Consider the following 12854-nt stretch of genomic DNA (forward strand, 5'->3'; position numbering starts at 1 on the left):
TATTCATTGTCTCTTAAGGTGTAATAATATTTCATTATATCCATACCCAACAAATTGTTTATCCACCCTCAGTGTTGGGCTTGTACTTTGTTTCCAATTCTTTGCTACTATAAAAAATTGGGAAGCATTTGATTTAAATTCAGTTTTTTAAAATGTTATTAAATAGCTACTGTGTGTTATACACTGCCAGGCTCTTGAGTCACAAAGACTTGCCTTTAAGGAACTTACGTTCTATTGGGAGGATACAATAGTTATACAGTTAAACAGATATGTACATTGTCAGGAATGTCAGCAGAGAGTTGAGCCTTAAAAGAAAACAAAGAATCAATTGAGGCAAAGTAATTTGGGTGAGCTCACAGGGGTGAGAGAAAGTATGGAGCTGAGGAATGGCTGGTGGTCCAGTTTGATTGCAATACTACCGGACAACCAGCTCTACTTATTACTGGACATGTTGGGGGTGGACTCAGGCCATATTAGGTGGGGAATCAGTGCCTCAAGCGAGAACTTTGAAAATAGAAACTTATGATACTGAAGATAACCCTTTTTCTTCCTTTTTTCCTTCCCCTTTGGTAGGTTTGGAGGAGAGAACAGGCTCTGGGTCATGGGGAACAGCAGGAGATCAAATCAATTCCTCATTTGACCAAGGAAGGGTAAGTCCCTATCTGATGTGACTCAGTTTCTCAGGACCACTGGCTTCCATGTCAGCAAGCTTTCTCTTGTCTTGCATGGATTGAACCCCCATTCCCAAGGTCCCCTGGGGTTCTAATGGTTCATAATTTCCAGGCTTCTCCCACTTCAGCTGGCCTTTGTTTGATCTGTACAAGCCCATTTGGAGATTGGTCCTAATTCTAGCTAAAGCATGGTCCCATACTAAACACATCCCTGGGAGGTGGACAAGGGATTCTTCCACTTTTTTCCCTCAATAGGCTAAAGAAGAAAACGAGGTCAAAAGATGTTCAGTGACTTTACTCAAGGTTACCAAGCAAATCTGTGTCATAACTTAAGACTAACTTTGGGAGTCTTCCAACCTTTCTCCTCCCATTTTCCTTTCTAAAGGAAACATGTTTTTTTAAAAAAGATTTGATTAAGTGCCTGGTTACTCCCAACTTCCCCAACTGTCTTTGAGACTGACCAAACATGTATCTGTCTATGTGATTCTCACAGAATCTTCTTTCTCTCTCTCCTATCCCTTGTCTTCCCCACTCCTACCCCACCCCACCACCCCAAACCAGGCCTACAGTGAAGGTTCTCACTATACAGAGCCCCGAGACCTCCCCTCTCACAATAGCATATCTTCAACATCATTCCTGGGATCTGGACTTGTAGGTGAGTGCCTGGGGCCGGGGAGATGGTCTACTTTGAGGGAGATGGTTCAGCCCCTAGATAGGAGAGTCTCCATCCTAAACAAGTTCACTTCAGAGTTTTCATGAATGAAGTTCTATCGACTCCTACCCAGAACTTTCAAGGTGGAGCCCTCTGATTTATAGACGACTGGCTCCAATTATTTTTTCGTTAACAAACATTTATTAAATGTCTATCCTGTGTAGAATACTGTGCTGGATACTGGGAGAAATGCAGAGTTAAAACAAGACATAGTCCTTGTGTGCTCATAGAATCCACAATTTGCCAACTTAGAGGACTGATCTATAACAGCTTATAGATACTAAATATATTGTAGGAGGTAAAAATAGTGTTGTTTAAAGTTTAAGGGGACTTCCTCCAAACGTAAATGGCTTCCTGGAGGAGATGATATTGAAGGTGACCTTTAAAGGAAGGGTAAATTGGAATTCAACAGATACAGATTGGGGACAATTATTCAAGGTATAGGAAGTGAAGAGCCAAAATAACTGTAAAAACATTAATTGCTCATGTGTAGGTTGAGCCAATATAAAAATGGCATTACTATCTATTTAACTTAAGTTAAAATTAAAATGCTTAAAGCTTATTCAGTGCTTTATTATACTACCAATAGAAAATTTCATAGCTCTAGGAAAAATAATAAAATTCATATGGGAGATCATTAAGGCCAGGAGACTCCCATCCTAGGTTCCCTTCCTTGCCCAGGCTCCATATATTCCTCCTTAGCAGAAGGCAATAGAGATGGGGCAACATCTTAGGGCTAGCTGCAACAGGCTAGACTTTATACTGGGAACTGAACTCAGAAGTCTTGTCCCCCAGGCCTGGGTTTGACAGAGCAATTCAGAGGCTTTGTCAGATTGGACCAGGCAGGATTTAATTATCCTCCACTAGGGAGGTGACTGGAAGACATGCTTGAGAACTGTTGTGTTGACTTTCTCTGTGTATAGGTTATCTTTCTCTCTTTTTCTCTCTCTCTGCCCTTCTCGCCTCTGACCTCTCTTGCTAGTATGTTCTTTATAATTGGTCTGGACATTAGAACCTATTGGGAGAGGGGGAATGAGTATTTATGATGTTAAGCACACATTGTTATATTATCTTGCAACTCTGAGGTGGGTGCCATTATGATCCCCATTTACTAGATGAGGAAACTGAGACAAGCAGAGGGTCACACTGCTAAGAATTTGATATGAACTTGAGCCTTCTTGACGCCAAGCCCAGGGCTCCATCCACTGTGCTACCATCTGCCTCTTGTTGGGGATGCTGTCAAAGTGATATTTGCTTAGGTATGGTGAATTGGACCAAATATAAGCAGAAACATCATGTCAATGAGAGTTATCCAAAATTGGAGTAGATGACTTCAGAATATAGTGAGGATCCTTTGACTGGAGGTGTTCATGTAAGAAGTCAGATGGCGGTTTGTTGGCCAATACAGTAAAAAGGACTGTTACTCAGGGATGAATCAGATTAGACGTTCACTCCAGTTTTTTCCAGTTCTGAGGGTCTATGTGATTGACTTAACAAACTGAGCTAAAGTTTCTTGTTTCTCCTCCCTTGACCTTGGAACCCCACTGAGAGACAGTTTCATTTCCCAAGCTTTACCCAATGTAGGATGGAGATGGGGTTGAGGCTGATTGTGTAACTGGGATGCTACAGTGAGAGAGACCCAGGTAGACTCAGGTGATAAAGGATCAAGAACCAACAGGGACTGGCAAACTGCTCTCAGGGTTTCCCCATCAGAATGTAACCCCCATGGGCTTTTCACTCACCCCTGAAGTAATCACATTTGCCCTTTTTCTGCTCCAATGCTCCAAGTCTCCTCACATGTGGCTCCATTCTTCTTTGATAGGTGCACGGTCATTAATTCTAAACCAGACTGTTTCCAGGGGACCTCCTATGGGACCATCAAACATTAAGGGTGGGAGAGAGCCTTAGAACACAAAATGTCAGAGGTTGGAGGGCGTGAGGACTCAGGATGTTAGGGCTGGGATGGTTTGTAGAACAGAGACTGTCAGAGCAGAGTGGGGAAACCTTAGAACATTTTGTCAGGGCTGAGGAGACCTTAGAACACAGTGTACCCAAGCTAGGAGGGCCTTTAGAACATAGAATGTTAGGGCTGGGAAGGCCCTTAGAACAGAGAATGTCCGAACAGGGTGCCAGGGACCTTAGAAAACAGAATGTCAGGCTGAGGGGGCCTTAGAACACAGGATATCAAAGCTGGAAGAGCCCTTAGAACATGGGACATCAGAGCTGGGAGATTCCTTAGAGGATAGACTGTCAGAGCTGTGTGAAAAAGAAGACCAGCTCTTGTGCTGGACAACCTGAATTCAAATCTTATCTCCTTAGACACATCACTTTTACTTCCCTGGACCTCGGTTTCTTCATCTGTAAAATAAAAGGGCTAGGTATTTTGGACCTGGAAATCCTTTCACATCATAAACTTACTATTCTGTGATCTCTCATTTTAAAGATGAGCAAACTGAGGCAGGCACAGAAGGAATAATGACTTTCCCAAGGGAACCAGAAGTCAACTGCAGAGCTGCACTTAGAGCAACAAGCTCTTTGGCAGTGCTGGAGTTTTCCCCCAACCTGAGCCCAAGTTTTGGAGAAGTCAGGGTAGCACTATTGATTGGGCCCAAACAAGAGTTGAGGCAGAGAACCCCTTGGGAAGAAACAGTGGCTGCTGGTGATGTGATGGTGACCAAGCTCCCAGGAGGTCCCCTTGTGGGAGTGTATTAATAAGTATAATGCAGTAATGATAATCACATCTAATAACACCATCCGTTCTACTCCTCCTGGGAAGAGCTGGGGACTTGTGGCGCCAGCACAGGACTGAAGGCCTCTCAGGGAGCATCAGAGGGAGAGGTCAGAGCCTGAAGGACCATAACCCAGACCAGCCCCTAACCTTAAGGTCTTGCTTCTTTGTCTGCTGCAATGGTTGATAGAATCCCTCCTATTTTGGCAGGTTTTTTACATCCACCCTCCCTTCTGCCTCTCATCACAACCCTTTACTCATTCCCATCTTACAGAAGGGGAAACTGAGTCCCATAGAAGGAGAGAAGAATGTCAAGATCATGTTTTAAATCAGCAACAGGCCAAGGGCTCCTGTTTCCTAGTTTGAGGCAGTTGTTTGTCACAGCACACACCTCCTGGGTCCCCAGAGACAGACGTGTCACTATTCCTGGACTGCTCTGAGCCTCCTGTGTTCTGGAAACAGCCTTTACCTTGGGGCCAAGAGACCCGAGTTCAACCTCTAGCTCTGTCATTTGTTAGGGAAAGGAAAAGAACTCGGACGATTTCAAAGGATTTAAACCTAGAGGGACCTTTGAGGTCCTTCCTTCATTTACAGAAAGAAATTGAGGCTTACGAGAAAGGGGAAATGGCTTGACAAAAGGTCACATGGAGAGTTAAGTGGCTGAGCCAGGGTTTGGTAGCTCTTTGTTCATGAGTAGCTCTTTTCCTCTCAGGTTTCTGTCTAAAACAGGTCTAACACTACTTACTCATGGTCATTGTCAGAAACTCAAAACCCTATAGAAGCGAGAGCTTTGGTCCTCACTGATGTCCCTCCAAGTTCAACTGTTCTGACTAGAGTTGTTCAGTTGGTTTGTTGGGTCAAGACTGGCTTTGTGACCCCATTTGGGATTTTCTTGGCAAGGATACTAAACTGATTTGCCAGTTCCTTCTCCAGCTCATTTAACAGATAAGGAAACTGAGGCAACAGAGTGACCCAGGGTCACATAATGTCTGAAACCCGATTTGAATGCAGGAAGAAAAGGCTTCTGGCTCTGACTGTACAGAATCCCCTGTTAGGACAAACAGAATGATTGCTTCTTCTCTCTGGGCTCCCAGTTTTCCTTCTGATCCATCCCTTAGGTCTGTTTTCTTCCAAGGATCCTGCTGGGAAACCTCAGGGTGGACTGGTTGGGGAAGAGCAGGATCTGGGACCTGGGAAGAGTGATGTGACAAGGGGCCTGCTACAGAGGTGCTGCCAGTCCCTGAGTAGAGCCGGGTCGAGGATGCAAATTCACTTGAATTGAATTGGATTCTAGAAGAGGGGACAGCCTCTGTTCTTGCTTTGCCAAGAATATTCATTCCCGTGCTTTCTTCATGTAGAGAACCCCAATTGATAGCCTCATTTCAGAGATGAGAAAGCAGACTCTCAGACAAAGGGCAGTGGTTTACTATTTACTTAAGACAGGTCAGCTAGCCCTTGTATTTTTGGTTTGGGGGGGGGGGGGTTGTGTTTTTCAGCTATTGCTTGGACAAATGGAGTTAAGTGGCTTGCCCAAGGCCACACAGCTAGGTAATTATTAAGTGTCTGAGGCCGGATTTGAACGCGGGTCCTCCTGACTGCAGGGCCGGTGCTCTATCCACTGGGCCACCTAGCTGCCCCTCAGCTATTACTTGGGATGGCCATTATTTGACCCAAGGGAGGCTTGATAGGTCAGGACTTTTTGATAGAACCTAGCACCCTGAGTATTACCTTCTTCCCCTCCAAATTTCATTCCTGCACAGGTTGGGCTTGATCTGGAGACACCTTCAACACTGGTCTATCTGTGGGCACACACACTGACTTACATATGCCTTGGTCTCACAGACCCTGAACTATTCCCAAACACAGTCTGACCCAAACACACACATGTGCATTCACTGTGACGGGAATTTTCCTTCTTCAGAGAAAAAAGCCTGAATCCTTGAAATCTGTCACCCTGATGGCGTCCCCTCCCCGGTGGCGGCAGGAGGGTAGGGGGTGGGGAGGAGGGAACAGGACGCTTTAAACAGCAGGGAAACTGATAAACCATAACAGATTTCTTTCTAGTTAATTATTTCTAGTAATTAGCTTCTTTTCAGAGGCAGGTTTCTAATCTTGTGTGTATTGTGCACAGCAACGAATGGGGTGCGTCCCGGACAATGGCTTAATCTGCCCGTAGAGCCTCGGTTGTCAATAGTCACATCTTTACATCTTTTTCTTAAAAAAAAAATATTAAGGAGAGTGGCTATTTCTATCTGGGTGTGAGAGTCTCAGGCACTCCTTCCCTCCCCCAGCCGGGCACCAACTAATCGAATCCCTAAGCCCCTCCAGGCCTTTTTGGCGCCACCTTTACAGGCCTAGGGGCTCCCAGGAGGGCTCAGCCCAGCTCCTAGTGTACAAGTTCAGTTTGTTGGAGTTCAGGACCCCAGGGAGCAGAAAGAGAAGGGAAGAGGAGCCTCAAGAGACCCCATGGATGGAGCAGTTGGAGGCTAGCCGTGTGTGGTATCCCCTCCCTCTTTCCTCAGGTTCCCCAGGGCCCCCAGAGCCATGGCCACACCTGCTCTCCTGCGGTGATGCATCGGTAGAGCCCACATAACTGCTCTTGGCCTTGTCATCTTTCTTAAGTTAGAAACTGAGTCTGAGGGGAGTGGGAAAGAAGACCAGAAAAAGAGCATCATGATGCTTGGATTTAGATTTGGGAGGGACAGAGGATATTGAGATCACAATCCAAACCTCTGCAGTTAATGGAGGAGGAAGAGGAGGCTCAGAGAGGTTGGGGACCTGACCAAGGTGAACCCCCCACTTTTCCATTGCCTTGTCCTAACTCCCAAGGTATTTGGGAATGTTCCCTGACATCCCTGACTGTCTGATACACAGGATCCAATGCCATGAAGTGGAAAGGGCCCAGGAATTAGAGAGGGGATAAACATAGCTTCTGTTAAGTGCTTTATAAATATTAATCTCATTTCCTCAAAACTACCCTGTAAGGTAGGGTCTATTCTCCCCATTTTTACACTTCAGGAAACGAAGACAAATAGATTAAGTGACTAATTCAAGTCACCCAAATTGAAAGTTAAAATCATATTTGAACTTGGGTCTTCCCGACTACAGACCTAGTGCTCTCTCCCCTCTCACCTAACAGCCTCAAAGTCAAAAGAGCTGGGTTCTAGTTCTGATTAAGCCCTCGACTCTCTGTGTGTGACTAAGAAAGGGGGATAGTTAAGTGGCACAGTCCATAGAACTCTGAGTTTGGAGTCAGGAAGACCTAAGTTTAAATCTGACCTCATATGCTTAGTAGTTGGGTGACCCTGGTCAAAGTCACTTCATTCTGTTTGCCTCAGTTTCTTCATCTGTAAAATGATCTAGAGAAGGAAATGTCAAATCACTCCAGGATCTTAGCCAAGAAGGCCCCAGTTGGGGTCACAAAGAGTCAGACAGACTGAAATGACACAACAACATGATGGAGCAAATCCCTTCCCCTCTCTGAATTTCCTCATCTGTAAAATGGATAGGACTTGCAGGGATCCAAAACTTGATTCTCTCACCCAGAGGTGGTTCATAGGATTTAGCTGGACTCTGAGCTAGCTGGGAACTTAGGCGAGCCAGGTCTTGTCCCCTTATTTTATAGAGGAAGAAACTGAAGTCCAGACAAATTATGTGACCTGCCTGTGGTCACTCTAACAAGGGGGCAGAAGTAGGATTTGAACCGAGGTGTTTTGACTCAGAATTCAGCAATCTTCTCATTGTGTACCCCAGCCTGTCTAAGGTGTGGTAACTGGGTTTCTGTTCCAGAGGGACATAGGGGCAGGAAGTTAGTCATTCTTCTGATGGAAAATGAGAGCCCAGGGAGTTGGGCTGCTGAGGTATTCCCAGGGCCGGCAGGTCTATGGAGTCTTAGAAGTTGAGAGGAGGCCATAGTGGTGACACTGTGGAGAAAAGAACATTGCGTTTTGAGTCACAAGCCCTGGGTTCAGATTTTTTTTCTCTGCTCATTTGAGTACCCAATTTCTTTGAGACATTATCACCCAGAGGGGAAGGACAAGGTATCCTCTTGGTCTGGCTCTCAAGAACTTTGCCATGAATTAATTACTAGTGTGATCCTGGGTCTCAATTTTCCACCATAGAAAATGATTAGGGATTAAACTGACCCTCCTGTCCCCTTTCTCCACTGTCCAGATCCCCTTTTCATTTTGGCTATTCTATTAGAATAATCTACTTGAGGGCAGATGTCTCATTTTCTTGAGTTTGTATCTTGAAGTAAGCTTTAGCCCTAGCACTTAGCAGTGCCCATAGTAGGTGCTTAGTAAATGATCTATATGTAGCCAGTCAGCTATCAAATGTCTATGTACTTACCTCTATCCTTTAGCTAGGTGGTGCAGTGGACAGTGTGCTGGGCCTGGAGTCAGGAAGGCTCATCTTCCTGAACTCAAATCTAGCCTCAATCTTATTAGCTGTATGACTCAGGGCAAGTCACTTCACCCTGGTTGCCTCGGTTTCCTCATCTGTGAAACCAATTGGAAAGGAAATGGCAAACCACTTAAGGATCCTTGCTGAGAAAACCCCAAATGGTGTCCCAAAGAGTTGGGTGTGACTAAAATGACAACAAAAATACATATTTTTCTCTCCTTTCTAACCCTTTCTCTTCTTCTATCTTCCTAGCTCTTACAGCTTATATTTCTTTTTTCCATGCTCAGCAACTCTGAAGAAACAGCCAAGTCACACTTGGTCATTTTCCTTAAGTCGATCAATTGGCCAGCATTTATGAAGTGCCTACTGTGAACAAGTCATTGTGCAAGGCTGCTGCAGTGGCCGGGGATACCAGAAAGGACTCCTATAGAGACCCTGAGATAAGGGAGAGAGAGAGACAGTCTTGTTGTGTCGTTTTAGATTTTTCAAGGCAGTGGGGTTAAGTGGCTTGACCAAGGCCACACAGCTAGGTAATTATTAAGTGTCTGAGACCGAATTTGAACTCAGGTCCTCCTGACTCCAAGGCCAGTGGTCTATCCACTCTACCACCTAGCCACCCCTTGTGTGTCTTGTTGCCCCAGGGGCACCTCTGGAGTTTTTTTATACTATGTACCCCTCCCCAAACCCCCTACCTGGGACTCTGAAAGCATAGAATGTCAGAGCTAGGAGAGATTTTAAAATCTAGGAACAGGGCGTCCAAAGTGTGACCCACCTGTGGGTTTACTAAATGCTTTAGTAAATGAAAATGAAGCTGAGCTGCTGCAGGGCTCTCACTAAGATGGCAAATCAAATATATTGCTTATTGTTTCAGTAAAAAATTTTAAATGTAAGGTTGGACAGCCCTGATCTAGAACACAGAATTCCTAGTTTGGAGAGACCTTGATTCACAGAATATTAAGAGTTGGCAGGGACCCTGGAGCATAGACTATAGGCAGGACAGTGTTATGGATAGTTCAGGGTACTAGGCCTCAGATTAAACTTCAGGTGTGTGATGATGGTACAGTCATTTGATCTCTCAGTCTTTGTTTCCTCATCTGTAAAATGGGGATCATCCTTGAACTCATAATGATGTTGTGAATCTGGTACTTTACAAACCTTGGCAAAGCACTATAGAAGTGTGAATTATTGCTACCTGTGAGAAGTCGTGTGCTACACTGGGAAAATCAGGATCTGGGGTCAGATTCTTCTCTGATACTTAGCTAATGATGGGATTTTGAGCTGGCCACTTAACTTCTCTTGGCTTCAGTTTCCTTGTCTGTTAAAGGGGAGAGATGGATCAGACTTTGGAGGTCTTTCTTGGCTCTACTCTGAGCCTTTGTGGTACTTTTGCTGCTATTCTTGGGCCTGCTGGGGCCTGTCAGAGTTGGGGGGAGCCCAGGGACAAGCTGGTCCTGCAGATGATGGAAGCAGGTGCCCCAGAGCACATGGCAACCTGGGAAGTGCCTCTTCTCTCTGTGATGGGTAACCTTGTCTGAAATCAGGTTGAAGCATTTACAGTGAAGAAGGAGGTGAAAGATACCAGATAGAGAGCATTATTGATTTTCTTTTGACAACCACTCAGGTCACATACCTCCCATTTTTCAGATGGAGAAACTGAGGCTCCACAAGATTCAGCAACTCGCCCACAGCAGTATAAGGAATGTTCTTTTGACTTCTAAATCCTATATTCTTTTCCCTCTGCTAAGAGGGTGGGAGCTGGGATTTCAGCGAAAGGCCATATCAATGGGAGCAGTTTATGGGTGCCGGCACCTTGCCCCAAGCCCAACACCCCACCCAGGAACCAAGCCAGACTTGGGTTCAGGGTACAGAGCTGCACAGTAAAACTGTGGCGGCGGTATGTGTCTGACACTAGGTCGGCAGGAATCATAAACCAAGTTCCCAGCAATCCATTCTGCACCCCACAACCCCCCCCTAGCCACTTAAAAATGCAAATCTGCCCAGTCAGTTTTAAACACTCCATCGACTTCCAGCTTTCAAAACGGTAAAAACAAATTTGCTTCCCACACAGTATCAGGGGGTGTGTTGTTGCTGAAGAAGTAGGGGATCAGTTCCTCTCCCATCCCCCTCCCTTTGCCCCTTCTTCTCCCCTCCCACTGGCTAAGGCCCAGGCACATTAGGCTCTTGGGAAAATAGATAAGATAAGGCCCTGATGGCTTTATTTCTTTATTATTTTACTTGGGTCTGGTCCTTACTTCCTGATGGAGGCAGCTCTCTCCTGTCCACAGAGCACCTCTGATAAATTTGGGGGTGGGGATGGCTAGACAGAGACAGGTAAGATGGACCCAAAGAGTAGATAGGTATGTCACTACCCAAAAAGGCCTTGATTATTATAAAAAAAAACACAAAACCCACTTCTGATTATTACTATATATCATTATCAATATATCAATATTAACTAATTGGGGGGGGATCAGTCCTGTGATTGCATTGTTATATAAAGAACTCACAGTTGTTAAGCACCCTTTGCCAGTATAGATTGGCATTCAGTTGGCAAGCTGCTTGGGGCAAGAGTCAGGACAGCCACAAATCCCAGTGCCAAAGTCAGAGGAGTGGGTTCCTCTAATCTCTGCTAGGTTCTGAGAAACTGAGCAGGTTGGAGAACCTTTCTGGGCCTCACTTTCTTCAATTACAAAACGATAGGTTTGGCTGAGCATGGTTGGTGAACTTGTCTGGGATCCCCTCTAGCCTGTGGCTAGTGGGATTCCTCAAACTGGGGAAGAATGAACTGCGCCAAGGATAATGAAGTCCCCTGGAGTGGGGGGGGGGGGGTGTCGAGCAGTCCAATGAGGTGAAATTGGACCCACGGATGGCTTTTTTGATTCTAGTCTGGGCAAGATAGGGGGATCCAGACCTATGAAAAGTGGTGGGGAGAGGGAGATGGAATAAGATGTCTTCCAAGATCCGATTCTCTACCCAGAGTCACAAAAAAAGGTGTCAGAGGCAAGACTTGAACCCAGATATACCTGACATGAAGACTGGCACTAGCACCACTCCATGTTGTCATTATTAGTTGTCTTAGTTTGTCATCTGTAAAATGGGAACTTACTGGAGGAGAAAATGGTAAACACCTGAGGATCTTAGCAAAGGAGACCCTGTGAACTGACACGTAAAGTCAGACACAACTGAACAGGCTCAAAAAACAGGAATATCTTACCCAAATTAATCATCCAAGCTCATGGACTGATATTGATAGACTTACTGATGTTCAGAGCTTATGACTTTTACCTCCCAGAGCTGTTTAGGAAAAGCATTTTGTAGGCTTTTAATTGCTGGGAAAATAGGAGCTTTCTTTGCTGGCTATGTCTCAAATGGATCCTTGAGCAGGAAAACCTGCCCCTCTCCTTACTCCCCCAAGTCTGAACTCCACCCCCCTCAATTTTCTCAGGTGCCCCTTCTCCCTCTTCCTAAGGGAACTTGGCGTTGGGGACATGACTCAGACCCCACATTCAGGGGTCAGTGTGGCATAGGAGAGAGGAGTGGATTTGGGGTGAATCCCACTTGCCTTTAGACTTCCAGGCAATCATCAGACATTCTGGGTCCTTGTCTTCTTCCCCCCCCCCCAACTTTCTCCCCCATCTCTGTAAAATGATTCCTCTCACCCCAAGAAGGGGCTAACACCGCAAGGACAGGATGTTTGGCTGCTTTGTGAGCTAGTGAGCTTCCTGTCTTTGAAAGTGATTGGGCAGAAGCCGGGGGACCATTCCTCCACATAAGTGGCAGCCTGGACAGCATGGCTGCTCACACCATTCTGTTGAGCTAGGCCATCTCTGATGTCCCACTTTCCTATTGGGGGCCTCAAGCCCCTGTGTTCTGAGGTTCAGCAAAGGCCACACAGCTCCTTCTCTTGGAGGGGAGCTCAGGTGGAGATTCAGAGCCTGGGCAAGTGGTCCCTGAACAGAGGTAACTGGACTTTGGTCAGTCATTTCTCTTCCTCATTGGTCAGGACTTGGGGGGAGGCAGAAAGCTCTCCCTTTCCTCTCACCTCCTAGGAAGACTTCAGGCCCCAGTTGACTGAGCAGGGGGATGGGAGGGGGGAGGGAAGAGTAGAGGGTGGGGGGCAGGAATTGGACACTTAGAGCTAGTTTTGCCCCATAATTTCTGACCTCTTCAGACTCTGAATAGAGAAGACCCTCCAACTTCCTTGGTTAATTGACTGGGTAATTAACCCTAGTATCACATAGGCTGAGATGGTCTTTGGGTTCGTTTCAGGGGCTCCGCCCGATGTCACACCTGGGCATCCATGAGAAGAGGTCAGAGTAGACTTGGGAGAAATGAGAGG

The 12854-nt window shown here is 45.8% G+C and overlaps 1 protein-coding gene across 1 annotated transcript in view; it reads left to right on the plus strand.

Annotated features, from left to right (window-relative positions):
* The window catches only part of TCF3 (transcription factor 3), a 77030-nt gene that overhangs the window by 43146 nt on the left and 21030 nt on the right, over positions 1-12854 (plus strand). The window contains exons 4-8 of the mRNA XM_074202223.1: positions 574-650; positions 1233-1420; positions 6464-6610; positions 9840-10036; positions 10261-10409. Coding sequence (XP_074058324.1) covers positions 574-650; positions 1233-1420; positions 6464-6610; positions 9840-10036; positions 10261-10409 — 758 coding nt within the window. The remainder of the gene's footprint in view (positions 1-573; positions 651-1232; positions 1421-6463; positions 6611-9839; positions 10037-10260; positions 10410-12854) is intronic.

Source organism: Macrotis lagotis, chromosome X, assembly GCF_037893015.1.
Source record: "Macrotis lagotis isolate mMagLag1 chromosome X, bilby.v1.9.chrom.fasta, whole genome shotgun sequence".
Classification (NCBI taxonomy): Eukaryota; Metazoa; Chordata; class Mammalia; order Peramelemorphia; family Peramelidae; genus Macrotis; species Macrotis lagotis.